Below are 17,465 nucleotides of genomic sequence, written 5' to 3'. Positions count from 1 at the left end.
GGGGGATAGGGCTCGGAGGCCGCCGGCGTGAGGTCTGCCCTGAGGAAGCTTTTTGCAGCTCCCGGGAAGAGTCCGGCGGCCCCGATTAGCAACGTGTTTAGGCCCGGTAATTACTTCTTGGTCTCAGTTCCTTTTCAGTTGCGTTTGTCTGTATGTGTAAGATGTTTATTTTCGTATGAGTAGTGCAATGTGTAAAAAGCAAACCCACTCGCACGGTGGTGTCCGGCCCGCTGGTAAAGATGCAAATTCAACTAAAAATAGTTTTTGTCAGAATAACATGAAAAGCCAGCCGTGCAGAGGCAAATCCCCTTTCCCAGTTGCTAATGCCTCTTACTCACAGATAATCTCTTGTCTGGTAATGGTCTGTTGCATTCATTTATAAGACATGTAAACTGTAGAGTATTCAGGGAGCTTTTGGAGATGACTTGTCTATTCTGTTACTCCCGTTTTCATAGAACTGTGTTTCGGCATGTAGCCTGTTACAGCTCCTATGCTAAAAGGTTATCGTGCAGTTGTTAGCAGCGGAGAGCGTGTGACCCCTACGATGTTGTTTTGGGACCATAGGTAGGCTGATAAGTGGCTCTGGGGTGTAAGTTTGTACACCTGTCCTAGCAGGCTACGTCTCAAATCCAAAATTAAATATTGACCCTATTAGCAGTTTGTTCCTTGTCACTGTCAGACAGAGTTCTGATACATGTGACGGTCTGATTCTACATCAGTCCAAGCTTCCTCACACAGCAAACAAATAATACTTGATTTTTCTAGGCTGTCTAAATAACTTTTCTCTGTTGCTTGTTTCTAACTTTTAAACACAAATGGCTGCATTGTAAATGTTACAGAAAAAAAAAAGCCACACGCTGAAAACTATATAGAGACAACGTGAACATGACCTTAATATGAAAATGGTATAAATAAGCTTATGCTACTTTTTCATTCTTATCTCTGTTTTAATTTTACTTCTTTGGTTTCAGTGTGTGTTTGTAGAATTTTCACCTTGTTCTGATTTGCCAATTTGCTGCAAAATACTTTATCACAATATGTAAGGTGTAGCTTTTTTTAATACTGAAGAAGCGTGTAATTGACACGTTCAAAAAGCATAAGTGCCCGTGTTTCTTGCTAACTAGTAGTATGCCTTTCAATGCTCATGAAGTTCTTTACATCTACGAGATGAACAAAACTTCCAATGTTCTAGAGACAACTGTACCCAGTTAAGGGGAGGAGAGTGCTACATTAATAGCAAAATGTTTGTATTTTAACAGGTAACAGATTGGTTGACGAGTTCATTTGATGACTTCTTTGGAAACACAAGTATTTCTTCTAGTGCAGTTCCTGTGAAGCCACGAGAAGGCAACTCTGGAAGAAACCGGCAGCAGAAGAAGAAAGACCTGTCTTCTGTGCCAGAAAGTAGCAAAACCAAAGTTCTGCCCAGAAAAAGAGCAAAGTCGTCGTCAGTAGATCTGCCTTGTAACAAATCCAGACAAAACTGGAGCCAATCTCAAGATGAGCCATGGGTAGATAGATACAAACCTGAAACTCAGGTGTGAGAGTTATTCTAAGTGCTAATATAGTAGTAACGTTATAGTGTAGCATGTTGTGCTTCTGTTCATAATCTGTATTGGTCAGGTTCTGAGTATATCCTATTTTATTAGGGCAGTGAAGTACTAGTTTGATTTGTTTACTGTCAGTAGTTAAGATTTAGTGAGCTATTTATCTCTAGGAGATACATTTTTTCCCCAGGCTTCCTGAGGAAAGAAAGCTACTGATGAGCTGTTGTTTCCTGTCCATTCACTCCTAAACTTTTGAACCTGTTACTGAATTTCAGCCAGATCTGACAGCTCCAAGCACTAGGAAAAAAACACAGCTAAAGAACAGAGAGAGAACTGAGTTAGTGGTAGCTTTATGGGAAAGATAACAGAAATTATCTTGCATAACTGGACAGCAGTTAGCTGGTCTGTTAGCATGTTCAGAGTACTTCACTAATTGCAGTTTGCGCTTTCTGTTGCTTGCTTAATGCGTCTTAGGCATGGCTTTGTGGGTGGTGGGTACTGTGGTACCTTAGGGGTTCAAGGAGAAAGGACGCAAATATGTAGTAAACTTGTCTTCACTGGTTCTGCTCGTGGAACAGCTTTTTCACTGTGTTTCAAAGGTATCAGCATGTGTTAACTGTCTCCTAGCTTGTTGATGTAAGTATGTTAGTGTAGTACTTGTATATTTAAATATTCAATAGCTCATCTCTGGAGAGGAATTGAGTTACAAGGCTAGAAGGCAAGTAAGCTGCATGAGATTTGCAGAAGTTCCAAAAATCTATGTAGTATTAGAATCAGTAGAGCTTAAAAAAATACCAGCAATAGCTGTCAGCTTACTGATGCAAACAGGCAAGATTGTAATGTTGTTAGTGTTTAATAAGAATCTTTCTTTTGCTTTTATGCGAAAAGGGATTTAGTTTTTTTACAGTGTTTACGCCAAATAATTAATAAATAATTAATTATTTCCCAACTGCAAGCAATGGAAAATTGGTTGTTTGAGGAAACGGGCTGACATGATTATTCTTAACTGTTGCACTTACTTCTACATAGCATAAACATATGTAACTGGGATATACATGTACATGTCTGTTAATGTTTTAGTCAGCATATAGTCTGTTCTTGAATCTCATCATTACAGTCTTAGAAACCAAGACGTGTATATATGCATTTTGTATATTTTAATCTTGTTTTAGAATGACCTTGCTGTGCAAAAGAAGAAAATTGAAGAAGTTGAAACCTGGTTAAAAACGCGCATATTTCAGAGGCAGCCAAAGCAGGTAATCTTGCTAAAATTAGCAGCTAAAGATACAAAACAATGCAAATGAGCAGGATTCAATTTTATTTTCATTTCAGAGAAAAACCTTAACTTATAGGTAATGACTATATATCTATTGCATTATAAGAAATCTGTTAAGAACATAGATTAGAGCTTGTGCATTTGTTTGGGGCTTATGCTGCTAAGAGGTGGATTCTGGTTTTGCTCAGAAATACTATTTTTTAGCATCTAGTCAGTTCATACCTCTTCAGTGTGAAATAATGCCTGTAAGTGCATTTTATCTCCCACAGATTAATTTTAAGTATCTTGGCAAATTTCCAGTTGCACTGACTTGATGTAATAGGATGTTTTTAACCTCTTGATTGGTAAGAGGTATTCTTATGCATCATTTACCAGTCTTACCTAGTGTTTTTTCAGACCTGATTCTTCAGTTCAGTATGTGTTATGTTGGTAGTCTACATGGTGTGCAGTTAACTGAACAGATGCATTAAAAACTGAGAGCAAGGCTTTCAGACTTCTGGTCTAACTCTTTCTGTCTGAATACTCATCAGGTAAATTAATAACACAAAATATTTAACTCAGATTTTATTGGGAAAAGAGAATCATCACCAGAGAAGCTATAGAAGAAATTCAACCAATATTCATCTTCAGCCAACTTTCAGTCTGTCTTTATCATGTTTGGGATTTTTTTTTTCTTTTCTTTTTTTTTTTTTCCTGTGACAGGATGGCTCTGTTTTGCTGCTAACTGGTCCTCCTGGTTGTGGAAAGACTGCAACTGTACAAATATTAGCAAAAGATCTTGGCGTTCAGGTGCAAGAATGGACCAATCCGATATCTTTAGACTTTACAAAAGAAGACTTAAGAAATATGTTTGGCCACGGTAAGTGTTTTGATTTTTTCTTTTCTTTTTTTTTCCTTCCAGTCACTTTTGTGATTTTTGTATTCTGTATTTTTTATTCTTTTATGTCTCTGTCACATATGAAGTCAGATCCACATCCATATAAGTCAGATCCTTAGTGTTTAATAAGAATCTTTCTTTTGCTTTTATGCGAAAAGGGATTTAGTTTTTTTACAGTGTTTACGCCAAAATAATTTGCAATTGAAATCAGTATAGAGAGCTATGTAATAGCCTGGATATCATTTGAGCCAATTAAATAAAAATAGGTAAGTCTCTCTTGGTTTGGGTCCTCAGCTGAATGCTACCTTTTAAAAATTCTCTTGTAGTTGTAATGTGTTTGCCAAAGGGCTTGGCTGCTGGTGTTCAATGGCTACTGTCAGAAAATAGCATGGGTGGATATTAGTTCTTGTGGGTATTTATATTCTACTTGGTATAATATAGAATACATATTTTTAATTAGTTTTCTTTTTCAGACTCAAATTTTCATACGTTTCCGAGTCAGGCCCAAGCAGCTCTCTTTCAAGATTTTCTATTAAGAGCAAATAAGTATAACAAACTTCAGATGCTTGGGGAGTCCTCAGAAAATGATAAAAAGCTTATTCTTATTGAAGTAAGTGAAAACTTGTGAAATCTTTGAAAACAGTACCTTTTATTATAATATTGACATACTAACTAGCTTCAGCTAGTGGATTGGTGTTGCCAAAAGTTAGTCTGCTTTACAGCAGATGAGTTCTTTGTTACTTTTTGAGTCTCTACAGCAGGCTAGAACCAAGTTCTACCTGTAGTTAAACTATATAAGCTAATAGTCAGGCAGAAATTGGAGACTAGTTTGTGTACAGAAGTAAGTAACAGAGTATCAAAATGTAGATCCAAACAATATTGAAAAGTCATACCCATGTTTCTATATTATTAGCTTTCTAGAAATATATATGTGTATAAACAGGAAGAGGGAAAAAAACCCCACTATTCTTGTTACTTAAGGATGCTGGAGAGTGTAGAAGATACGTGAGAATTAATACAATCAGAAAGCATTTGAAATTTAGCATTCCCTGGTCTTATGCGGGGGAAGTTATTTAGGGCAAAGATGTGAACTCCGAGGGTTTGTAAGCCATAACGGGAAGTACAGGAGAAGACTGTATTTTTACTTATTCAGTAGGGTGTTTCAATAGCATTTTCTTTCTGAGCTTTTCATTTTTTCTGACAGAGGAATTTTATAAGTTATGATAGTCAAGTTGTCTGTGAACTTTCAAGAAAAATAATAGATGAGATAAAAATTCTAGCTGAGTAATGTGATGTACTGCAGGATTTAGGAAGCATAGTTTTCTGTGACTTCTCTTCCTGAAGTCACTTCCTTGTGTAGTCCTCTCATATCTCAAATAGTAAATGCTGCCCTCTTCCTCAGTGGAACTGCTACCTTGAATGTTTATCCTCTGAGTAAAACTCTGTCTAGTAGCCAGTGTAATCACCCAAGGCTGTTTCTTAGGAAACAAGGACAGAAAGAAAATGTTTCTTTTTAGATAATTTTTTTTTCATAATAAAAGAAAGAAATGCTATGCCTTGTGTTTTTTTTTTTTTTTCTTTCGTTTTTCTTCCCCCTGGTTATCTTCACTGTTAGCCACATTCAAATTTAGTTGAAAGCAAGCTAACTAGGAAGAAAAAATGTGTAGCAACATAGTGTGCCATAACAGTCAGTCTGTGGGAGAGCATATATACATCTGAATGTAATGACAGCAGTTCATTTGTTTTGAATAGGACATACCTAACCAATTCTATCGAGACCCTAGCAGTCTACATGAAATTCTCAGGTCAGTTGCAAATAAGTTTTTAATTATTAGCTTTAGCCACTTGCAGTTAAACTGGAGTTTGATTCTTGTTATACTTGCTTATTTTTCAATTTAGGAAATTTGTTCGTACAAGTAGATGTCCCCTTATATTTATAACCTCAGATAACTTCAGTGGAGACAGCAACCAGAGGTTACTATTCCCAACGGAAATTCTAGAGGAGTTGTGTATATCCAATATTAGGTAAGATCTTTTATCTCATTAAAACTTGATTGAAATAAGTGAGAAGTCAGAAACTAATCAATTTTTTTTAAATGAAATTCAACAGTTTCAAGCCTGTTGCACCAACAAATATGATGAAAGTTCTTAATCGAATAGCTGCAGCAGAAGCTAGTATGGTAAGTTGTCAAAACTGATAACTTCTGTGCAATGCCAGGACCAAAAGATTTCAGACTTTTATATCTGAAATATGTTATTTATATTTGTTACTGTATTTTCTTGATCTTTGATAGCAGACCCCCATACCCCCCAAAAAACTCCACCAGTCGCCCCCCAACAGAACACAAGGAACAAACTGGAAAGATGTCTTGTTTTTAAGATTAGTTCCACTTGATCCTTGTTCTAAGTCTTCAAAGTTACTTCTGAAAATTCTTCTGCCTTTTACAGAAACTATATATATGAAACAAATAATAGGAATAGAAGTAATTTTCATTGTATCCAGCAAGGCCAGAAGACGTCACAAAGCTAAATCCTGTATTATTCCTGAACTGTTTTGATTACAAGCAAGTCTAATACTGAGTGACACCTTGGAAAGAATTATGTGCATTATTCTCTTTAATATTGCTATATAGAATGTGGCAATGTGATTAAAGGGATTAAATGTTTTAAAGTTAGCAGTTATTACACAGTTTGAGCACGTGGTGGGTGCTCATGTAGTCTGTTTATGGTGTGTATCAGAGGTGGGTCCCCACAGCCAGAATAATATTCAAATACTCCTCTTCCTGCTTTTTCTTATTACTTTAAATGTTGCTTTTCGTTGTAGAACAGAGAAAAGAATTATGCTCTTGATAGAACATCTCTGGAGTTGCTTTGCAGAGGTTGTTCAGGTGATATAAGAAGTGCAATAAACAGTCTTCAGTTTTCTTCTATGAAAGGTAAATATCTATGATTTTGTTAAGCGAATGACATTTTGACTGTTTCTCCTGTAAAGGTATTCTATTCACTGTTGAAGCACAGCTAGGTAAGCTGTGCAATACATTTTTGACATGCTGCTGTGGAGCAGGACTAAAAGGCACAAAGTTTGTTTGTTTGTTTTAAGCTGAAAATGTTCCATTTCATGACTGTTATATGTAGTCTTAAAACCGAGTAACATCTGCTATGTATGTGTTACTGTAATTTAATGAAATGCCCTCTTTTCTTCTTGATATCTTTGCTATTGGTGTGTTTTTCCTGATAAAAGCTTTTATGATGCAACCTTAATTTGAAAGGGATATTTTTGTTGCTTGGTTCTTTATACTTCTCCATGTCCTTTTCTCTACCCTCAAAGCATTTCTGAAATAGCCCATTGACTTTGTATACAGCATTTCTGTAATGATTGATTTTGCTTTGGAGTTCCTACAGCTGTTGGTAAATTGAAAAGCTGTGAAGTGGCGTGACCTACTGTGAAGTTATTGGGTGTATTACAGAATAATTTTGAAGTTCAGAGTTTTAGTAGTCTTCAAAGTACTTGGTTGGACAATGCTCAAATCAGATTTAGTTTGGGGTTATTTTAAACGCTTCAACATCAAAAGAAAGACTGTCATGTCTTTTACAAGCATTTGAAGTCAATAATTGTTAAGAAACCAATGTTTCTGAGTTGCATAATCTATGATTTTTAAAAGCAGTACACTGGCATGTGTAGTTCTAAGAACCATTAGATGGTGCCAGCATTTATATTCAACCTAGAAGTAAGGAAGTGAATTCAACAGTTGTGTTCTGCTGTATGTTGTAAAGCTAGCAATGATCTTGTTGCTTTTACTCATTTTCTCTCCCATCCACCTTGGAAATAGAAAATGTGCTCATGGAATACAGGATTAAATGTAGTTTCAAGCCCTTGTTGTGAGAGGGAGTGTTGTAGTTTGAGTTTTAGAGTATATTGAAATTAACTTAGCTGTGTCTGTTAAATTACCTGAGGGAGAGTCACATTTCTAGGTTTAACTTGGAAACATGGAAAATAAATTCTCCTGATGTTGTCTTCTAGTATACTAAGTTTGTATTGTTCTGTGTTAATCAGAAAAATATAAAACTCCTCTCAGTAAAACCATTTTGATGATAACCCTATTAAGTTAATAAATAGTAGGTTACCTGAGAAAAGTTTGCAGTAGCTCACTGCTGGATACTAAGTAGTTTCTACATACTGTAGAAAATCTAAATGGTCTTAAAATGACCAGTTTGTGTAATTTTTAATAAATTACCTTGGAAATGTAAAAACGTGAGAGAGTTATGAAGAGAACTTGAGAGAAACAAAAGCTTGACAGCTTCTCTACATGACATCTCAGAATCATGTACTCCCGTCATACCACACTGAACATTCTCTTCTTGCATTTTCTGTAACACATTGAGAAGAGCTGCCTTTATGTTGAATAGAAATTTTTCAGTTGTTCAGGCATTTCAGTTAGGTAAGTGATTGGCAGCCAGTGATATTTTGTAAATTTTGGAGACACCTCACCTCCTTGCTGATCTCCTGAGAATGCAGTATTAGTTTTTACATATATATAATTTCTTTCTTCACTTGTGTATATGTGTAAACACAAGTGATACATTAATTTTGTAGTAGTATTAATGGGTGAAATGGATCCATGGTAATTTTGAGAGAAAAGAAAGATAAATACTTAAAGGATAAGTTCTCTTAGCTCCGTAAGGAACATTCACCTGCCACTAAATCAAATTGTGGGTGAAAATTTTTGAGTTTTAAATTAGAGTAGAAGAAGGGTTTTATTCCTTGGAGCTCAAAACATTGTGGAAATTAGTAAGCTGTAGGAAGAATCACCTAAATGAAATGTTTTCTTTGCTGCTGTATATTTCAGTGAAGGTATTATACAGATAATGCAAATAGAAGATAAATTGATAAATGAGCAGAATGTAACTGAAATATAATTTACATATATTCGCACTTTTATAAAGAAGCAGCTTTTAAGAAAGGCAAGTTGGGGACGCATCAGAACTAGAACAAATAAGCAAGCTTTTTTTAAAGACAGATACTTATTATTCATAAAAGTACTTGGCACCTTAGTTGTGGCTTAAGGGACAGAAGTGGAAGGAAGCATGCTAGTTCAGGTGACTGCGTTGTCTTCCTAATGAATGAGTTTTCTTTTAGTGCCCCTATTTATATAACCTTTTCAGTTCTTTTTTTTATTATTATTTGTTTGTTTAGAACATTAGCAGTAGTAATATAATAGAAAACGTTTTTGGATTCATGTACTTTATCCTGATTGTATTTTTGCTTTTATTGATAGACTGCTCATTGGAGAAAGAGTTTTGGTCAAGGAAGAAAAGGAGCTCCACGCTAAAATGTGAAGCAGCAGCAGCAGAATCTAAAGTAAGAAAGAAAAGTAAATCTGATATTTCAGAAGATCAGGAGATACAAGCTATTGGTGGCAAAGATGCTTCCATCTTTCTTTTCCATGCTCTGGGGAAAATAATTTACTGCAAAAGTAAGAAAACTTTGACTTACTCTTCCTTTCAATGGGCAAAGTATGTCAGCTGCTAATAGCTAGATTTGCTAAAGTAAGGCTTAGGGTGAGCTCTAATTTGCATGTTTGGTCATTAATAACAGTATAAAAACAGTAATAAAAGTTTGTCGTAATTGAGATTGCAGCTGTCTGTATCTATTAGGTAAATAAATGTGTCATTAAGATGTACTACACGTCTGTAATAAAATTACGTCACTCTAGTTGCATTAGGTCCACGTGCTGTCATGCACACAAAGCTAGATCTGTTGCTTTGTACAAAAGCAGAACAGCCCTGCAGCCTCATAGCTACTGCCTCCCTTATTTGTGTATATGGGTTTGACCCCTGCTGTCTTTTCCTCCCTGTTTGTCTCAACTCTTGTTTCTTTCAACAGACATATGTGTTGTCTCCTTTCTGGCCTGAAAACCTCTTCCACTTCTCTGCCATACCCTGTCTCACTTTCCACCTCTCCAAAATACTTTCTACCTTACTACTACTGAAAGTTCTACTGTTTATACACTCAGGTTCTCTAAATTTACAGAACCTGTCTGCTCCCTGTGTGTGGTTACAGTACTGTTTTTTTTAACATTTAAAAACTAATTTGTAAGCATTTGATACTTGCTAAACTAGTACTATATGCACTCAGCTAAATCAGGATCCATAATGCCATTGGCTGTCCACATTTCAGGAATAATTCACAATATCAGTTCCAAAATCAACTGAGGAAAAATAGTGCGATGAGGGAATATGAAAAGAATTAGGTGAAATTTGTTATATGAAGTATAATGTAACTAATTACTTGTTGTTGAGTATATAATATTGACTATATAATTAAGTACTTATGCCTGCATCAAGAGCTTTCTGGGAACTGAAAATGGTGTAATCTAGTTGCTGATGGAATTGACAGTTGCTAAAAATGAAGCTCAATATATGTGAAAACTATCGTTCATTCAGTTATACATCTCTGTTCTTGCTCCAATCTAATTTTTATTCTAACTGTGAATATTTAATCTGAAATGTGTGTCTCTTTCTTCTGGCTCTTTTGATTATGTGCAGAAATGTAACAACATTTCTGATACTAAAAGACTAAAAATTGTGAAATCCTTTGTAGGAAAACCAATGTCAGAATCAGAATTTCCTCAGCTGCCTGATCACTTATCAGAATACCGTCGAGACACCTTGCTTATTCAACCTGAGGTACATCTGCAATAACTATTTGATTCCAGTTTGGTTTGAAAAAAGCAAACCAAAACAAACTGTAAGTGATTGATGCAAATTCTCAAGCACAGTGGTTTTGTCACTGCTCTTAATATATGTGTACTCAATCTGTCTAAGTTACAGAATAATTAATCTGGAAGGGACCTCTGGTCCCAGGCTCTTGATGTGTGGAGTTTTGAGTATCTCCAGGGATAGAAATCCTCTCACCTCACTGATGGACTTGTGGTGGAAGGTGGACTTCCCATTGCTGCAGCCTGTGGTTGTTACCTCTCATCCTTTCCCTGTGCATTGCCAAGAGGAGTCCGAGTTCACCTTCCTGCTACCACCCATTAAGAGAGTTGAAGACAGCAATGGCTTCTGCCCCTCCATCCCCACCTTCTCTGGGAGCCTTCTCTGGGAGCAAACCAACCTCCCTTTTGTGTATAAGCATCACTTTGTAGATCATGTGTGCCAGTTCCCTAACCATCTAAATGCATCATAACTTTTATAGGATGCTTTTCCTTATACACTGTGTAAAACTTGAACTTTTTTTTTTTCCTAATAGGATATTGTGGAAAAATCACATATGTCTGGAAGCATGTTTAATTTATACCTTCACCAGAACTATGTAGACTTTTTTTCTGATATAGATGATGTAGTGAGAGCCAGTGAATATCTGAGCACCGCTGATGTCCTTTGTAGTAATTGGAGTGTAAGTGTCATCTTTTTATACACACATACTTTTTTTTTAATAGTCTGAACTCTTTGAGCTGCTGAATTTTTCTCTTAAGTGTTTATGAATGGTAGAAAGCAATTTTCTTACAATTCAATAAGAATTAAGCTATATCACTTCAAACTTACAGTATAGGTGACAGTGAATAGTTAATGAATGCTAAAGTAATCAACTATAGAAGAAATGCAGGTCCAACTTTTTGTCCAACTTTCGTCAGTATTTTATTATAGTAGGTTATAGTGTTTGTAAAATACTCTACAAAGCATTTTTAAGTAGAACATATTTACGCTAAAAATGTGTTGGAGTCTGTATCCTTTTTCCCTGAAGTAACTGAGCTAGCTTTTTCTTTCAGCTGCTTTGAGTATAAGTTTCAAAGTTTCACAGTAATCTAAACATATTCTGGGCGTGTTGTGTCACTGCAGTTACAGAGTGTGTTTTAGTTCAAATGAGACGCACTGTACAGAGACCTTGGTTTCACATAATGCCCGATTTCTCTCTTAGACACGCCTTGTGATGGAAAAATACAGTGCATCTGTGGCTACCCGAGGGGTGATACATTCGAATACATCCAGAGCCTTTGCCCACCACCAGGGAGGGATGGGGTTCCGGCCTTTACATAAACCCCAGTGGTTCTTTATCAATAAAAAGGTAAATGCTTGATTTTTTTTTTTTAAATTTTTTTTTTAATTTTTTTTTTTCATAAGGTATGACGAGTAGTATAGATCAGATTTGCTTACAGTGCTAAACCTGTCAAATATCCTATTTTGATATAAGCTACTTCTAAAAAGCACTGGCTTGAAGAGTTATATTTGTATTATTCCTTTAATGGAAAAATAAATTGGAGGCCTCTGACAGAGTCTGATTCCTATGTCCAAGTTGGCACACTGCTGGGAGAATCTTAATCCTAAGTTAATGGAAACACAATTAGTGTTGAAATACTATATTCCTAAAAGTAAGTTTAAGTTTTTGTGCAGTTTAAATCACATTAAACTGTTGTGTAAGTTTAACAAACTACTGCTGTTATGTTTTATTTGTTTATCAGAAATAGCTTGTTCGTGAGATACCAAAGCTCGTGGCAATTTTTTACATTTGAACTAATACTTCTCTTGCCGTATCTGGCAAAAAATATTGGCCTGGATGGGTGAGGAATTCTATAATCAAGGGATACATATTTTCTGGAAATTTTAATGCCCAGCAAAAGGCAAAAATGAAGGAATTTACCATTTTTATGGTCTGTATATGTTAACTGTAACTGCTTATCTTTTTTTCTGGTCTTGTTTTTCAGTAGCTTCTGTGTAGTCATCCAGCAGGCAAGAAGGAAGTCTGTCTTTTACAGTACCGAATATCTACATTAATAATGATTTACCAGTTTTTTTAGTTGTTTCATTTTCCCCCAACTCTTACAGTATCAAGAAAACTGCCTTGCTGCAAAATCTCTCTTTTCAAGCTTCTGTTTACCACCTGAGTGTCTTCAGACAGAGCTATTGCCTTATCTTGCTATGTTAGCAAATCCAATGAGAAACCAAGGTAAGATGGGTGTAACTCTTGATCTTGGACTCTTTTTTGTAAGTAAAGCATACTGAAAAATTTTGTAACCCAAAATGTCAATACTATCTGTGCTTTTGCCTCAGTAAAAAAAATACTAATGGTAAATGCATATAGCTGATACCCAAAAATGTTTCTAGTAACATAGCCAAAATTAAAGCTGTCCTGTTAGGTTTGAAACAACATCAAGAACATTTTTAAATCTTACGTAACTGAAAGAATTAAAATAAGTATCTCTCTCATGTGATGCTGTATAAATGTGTAAGATGGAGTCCTCACGTTGGAGTATTTGAAATAGTTTTTCCCTTTTTTTTTTACTGGATGGATTTCTGGTATCTGTATACTTTTGAATTTCATCATGTTGCCCTCTCACTCAGCCTCTTAAGGTCCTTGCAGTTTTTCTGTCTGCCCATGTCGTTACTAGCTTGTCTAACTGGGTGGCATCGGCAAACTTGCTCATCTCCCTCTTCAGCCCCTTTTTTCACAGGGTTACGTTTAAGAATGTACTGGATAGCCCAGGTCCTAGCACAGATCTGCAGATTCTGCAGAACTGTATTGGCAACTTTTTTCCATTGCAAGAGTTAACTATTACCTCATACCGCTCTCCCCATTTCCTATTCATTAATTATTTGTCAAACTTTACTGATTAAGTTGTTCTCTTAGGCTTAGGGCTTCTTTTAAATGGACTAGAGGATTTAGTGAGAAGACTTTTGGAAACCTAGTAGGCAATATTAACTAGATCTTCATTGCTTACTGATCCCTTTCCAGTAACATCAACAGAATTAAAAGGCTTTAAAAAGCCTTTCCCAGATAAAGTAAACAAAATCCAAGTTTGCAGTGCATTAAAAAAATGTGTAACCTGAGGTAATCCAATAGCAGACAGTTCATGAGGAAAAATTTACTTTGTATGGTACATAATCCAAAAATTACCATTTAGACAGCTGGGTCGCTTATGCTATGTTAATTACTTCTAATAAAAGGCTTCATGTCTTAACTGAGGCCTTGACATCAGGATGAATTAATTTTGTAGGCTATGGAATGATAACTCTACATCGTAAATACACAGTTGATGAATGTCAGGATTTTTTCTTTTTTATGTGTAGGCAATCCGTAAACATGTTACGGTAATGTGGTAAACAGTTTGGAAAAAAATATTACATATATGCATGCACAGTGTTTTGGTATTCAAAATATTGCAAATATATACAGGAATACTTGACTACATTTACAAATTATTCATTTTCCAGTATGTCTAATTGTGTGTGCGTTATGATCTACCCAATGTGATACTGGTGGTTCTTTGTTCTTAGCTCAGATTGCTTTTATCCAAGACGTTGGGAGGCTACCACTGAAAAGACATTTTGGAAGGTAAACTTGACTTCTGTCTTTTCTTAAAGAAAATAAGACTTTCTTTCTTTCTTAATATGTTGAGGAAAAGAACACTTTCATAGAGAAACATCTTCAGTGTACATCCATGATGTGACATTTTCCCTTACTTGCAGCATGATAATTTTATATTTTGCCTGTTAAAACTTTTTCTATATTTATCATTACAATGTTAGTAGCAACATTTTAACTATAGTCTTGCTTTTAATCCTTGTGTAGCTTTCTTTTCCATTGTATCAAATAGCAGCTCTGTCCTAGGCATATCTATGTTTCTCCAGTGCATGATCTGAATAAAATTATTTTTTACAATCAAAAACATTTACTTGAGAATAAAACTGAATTGATGCAAAGAGTATAGCATTCTTTGCCTATTGCTTATCATGACATAAAACTTTAATCTGGAAGTTTGATAGAACATTCTGTGTTCACATGCATGTTAGAGTGTAAGAAAGAAAGTAGGATGGGGAATTATTCTTACTTCCTTTGAAGCAGTTGTATATCTATGGAACTACAAAATATTTTAAGAGTGCTTCCCCTGAAATTGGATAGCAGCACTGATTTTTATTTTGTGGAATTTTTGCCTGTCAGACCTACTTAGTAAACCTTTTATTAAAAAAATGCATTCTAAACAAAACTCTAGCTACTGACGTTCCTCTGTCTTAGATGTTAAATGCTGAAAAAATACTGTTTATTTCAACTGTGAGACTCCAGTGCTCTACTTACAGGTTGTGTGGCGCTCATGGGGTGACATGGCATGACATAGAGTCATAGAATCATTTAGGCTGGAAAAGACCTGTAAATGTTATGTTGTGATTTTAGTGAGCCTTCTGAATCATAGGTATCATTTATACTAGTGGAGCCTCAGTTACATTTCTATAACTTTGATATCTTTGAAATAAAAAGAAGTTTTAATTGTGATGGTCTTTTTCTAATAAAGGATCAAGGTGACAGTTAACTGGAATGAGACTAACTCTTTCATCTCTTAACCAAGAGAGAGAGTTTGTAAGGGCATCTGACAAAGCATCTCTTATTTATCACTGTGGTATTGCTGACCGAGTTTCACTATGAAACACTGGCCTGCAAGGTAAAGGCTGTATTACCCAAGAACCACCCTGTTCCCCAACAGTTGTATTAAAAGCCATTTTGGTTGCTAGTCAGGAAGAAAGGAACATGTCCCCAAGGAGTGTATTTCTTTGCAATCTCTCTAGTCTAAGACAAAATGTTTGTAACTTTACAAATTAATTGTAGACTCCCTTATACCATTAATTTTGTCTGCAGCATACCTTTAAATATTGATAAATGTTTTGTATCTGCATTAATAAGTTGTGTGTGTGTCATTTAGAGTTTTATCTGAGGGGTAATTTTCTCCTGAAAACATGGTAATCCTTTTTCATTTTTTCACTATTTTGGAAAGGAAGTATAGAGAAATGTAGGTATTTTAATAAGTTACTCTGCCAGTAACTTAGTTGTTAGCAGTTCATGTGCGTGAGTAAAGCTAAGCAAAACCACTGTCACCATAAGAAAGAAAATCCAAGCAACAACGGGTACTGGGAGAGTGACGGAGCACAAACGTGCTCTGGTGTTTTGCTGTTGCTGTGGCTTGAGGCTGTGCAGGGCAGCCTTTCCCCGAGAGGAGCTCCCGTGTCTTCTGTAGGCTGTCATGTCAGCTGTACGGTGTTGGGTTCTGGGCATAAGTATCTGCACCTGGAAGATGTGCGCAGATCTGTAAAAACATAATACTGAAGTTGGTGATGTAAGCACAGAATGTGTATAGCTTGAATTAAGTGTGATTGAAGGCGGGTATTACTGCCAGAAAACGTGAAAGCTGTTGAGCATCAGTGAAGCAGGGGTGACTTGTGTGGTACACGGGCAGTCTTCTCTATTGCAGCTTCTGTGTGAGAGAGCAGGAGATGGGTTTTTTTGTGGTAACTTACTGTTGCAATGATAATTTTACAGGTTAAAGCTTGAAACACTTACTGACAAAGATCCTGGGATACCAGACTTATTTGTTAGCTCTGAGGGGGACCGTGCCGATGTGCATGCCATGGGGACGGCTGTACAGCTGGAGAAAAACAGAACGAATGAGAACGAATCGGATGGATTCCCTCTCTCTTCTAGCCAGTGCAGTGGAAGTGAACTACCTTGCAGTCAGCCTCAGCCTGTTGCAGCTCAAGCAATCATGGAGGAAGACGAATTAAAAATAGAGGAATATGATAGTGACTGAGTACAACAAAATATCAACCACTGACTGAATAGATTGATATGCTACAAAGGCCTTTGCTAAAGAGAGTATGGTCTTTACTGCTTTAGCTACTTTGGTAGGCTAGGAGGCCAAGTCTGAACATGCTGTGTCAGCATCAAGACAACTCTCCTCAGCTTCCTTTTAACTTTGCAGGATCAGACCTGAGCTGAATACTAAATTACAAGCTATTCCCTGCCTCTCCTGAGCCATGAAATAATCTATATTGATAAAAAGAGAATAAGAAATGATGACTGAAATTAGTCTGAAAGAGACTGTAGATAAGCAGTGTCTTAAAAACTCTTAAGTTATTTTTATTTTTTACACATTTTAATTTACTTTGCAAATGTACAGTGTGTTTCCTGAGTACACATTTGATAAATTGTCAGCATTTGAAGGTTTTATTAAAATTCATACCTTCAAAAAAATTGCTGTTTGGAAGCTTGGCCCTTCTGAAGGAAGAGACTGAAGTGTACATGTAAAAAGTTTGATATCCCATACTGATAATGTAAATAAAACTCTTACTGTATTAATACTGTTTTGTACTCTGAAACAGATTTTTATGTGTTTATAAGTTGAAGATACGTTGTACAACAGATTATTTTGGATTCCTTTTTGAAAGATATTTTCATAACTTATGGAGGGGAAAATACAACAATCAAGCATAAATCCTTCTTGTCCTTTGTATTCTGTAGGAAGCTAATGGTGTAGTGTGCAGTTCTTCTTAAATTGCAGTTGTGCTGGGGGAAAGAACAGTCTTGTGTGTGGCAACTGACACGTGAGAAGCGTGTTGTGGTTGTCTGAATAGACTGTTGAATACTTCAGCGTTTCTCTGTAACTGGGATCGGTCCATGCAAATTAATCTAATACGTTGCTGTGGTTGGTGATACCACAGGAATAAGAAAAAAATCAAAACAAACAACTTTGAATGTGTAATGTATGTTTGTATTTCTGTATTGCTTACATCCAAAGTTTAGTAGAAGAAAATACATGTTTATCCACCATAACCTTGGAATTAATTCTGCTATTGAAAAGCCCAGATTTGCCCTTTCTCAAGGGACAGGTGTAGTCTTTACATCTATAGCTATCGTTTAATTTTGAAAAGGGAAATTTCTCTGTTAATTCTTAAATTCTGTTACAGCTATACTCATTAGAGCAAAGTATATGGTTTTGGC

At 35.9% G+C, this 17,465-nt stretch overlaps 1 protein-coding gene across 1 annotated transcript; it reads left to right on the top strand.

Annotated features, from left to right (window-relative positions):
- The first annotated feature begins 1,260 nt into the window (after positions 1-1,260).
- Positions 1,261-16,856, top strand: RAD17 (RAD17 homolog (S. pombe)). The gene is made up of 15 exons (XM_009583160.1): positions 1,261-1,538; positions 2,720-2,803; positions 3,526-3,682; positions 4,174-4,310; positions 5,453-5,505; positions 5,600-5,725; positions 5,811-5,880; positions 6,525-6,636; positions 8,977-9,174; positions 10,302-10,387; positions 10,953-11,099; positions 11,622-11,768; positions 12,527-12,647; positions 13,976-14,033; positions 16,008-16,856. Exons 3-15 carry the CDS (start codon positions 3,670-3,672, stop codon positions 16,273-16,275), a joined length of 1,536 nt encoding a protein of 511 aa, XP_009581455.1. The 5' UTR covers positions 1,261-1,538; positions 2,720-2,803; positions 3,526-3,669; the 3' UTR covers positions 16,276-16,856.
- Positions 16,857-17,465: the final 609 nt, after the last annotated feature.

Source organism: Fulmarus glacialis, unplaced genomic scaffold (genome assembly GCF_000690835.1).
Source record: "Fulmarus glacialis isolate BGI_N327 unplaced genomic scaffold, ASM69083v1 scaffold14420, whole genome shotgun sequence".
NCBI classification, from domain to species: domain Eukaryota; kingdom Metazoa; phylum Chordata; class Aves; order Procellariiformes; family Procellariidae; genus Fulmarus; species Fulmarus glacialis.
Note: the sequence above shows the minus strand (reverse complement) of the source record. Positions and strands in the feature narration are given on the sequence as shown.

Excerpts from the sequence above, each read along its gene's own strand:
- RAD17 (XM_009583160.1), top strand. Across the intron at positions 6,637-8,976 it reads TCAGTTTTCTTCTATGAAAG|ACTGCTCATTGGAGAAAGAG; the intron begins GTAAATATCTAT and ends TTTTATTGATAG. Across the intron at positions 11,100-11,621 it reads TCCTTTGTAGTAATTGGAGT|ACACGCCTTGTGATGGAAAA; the intron begins GTAAGTGTCATC and ends TTTCTCTCTTAG.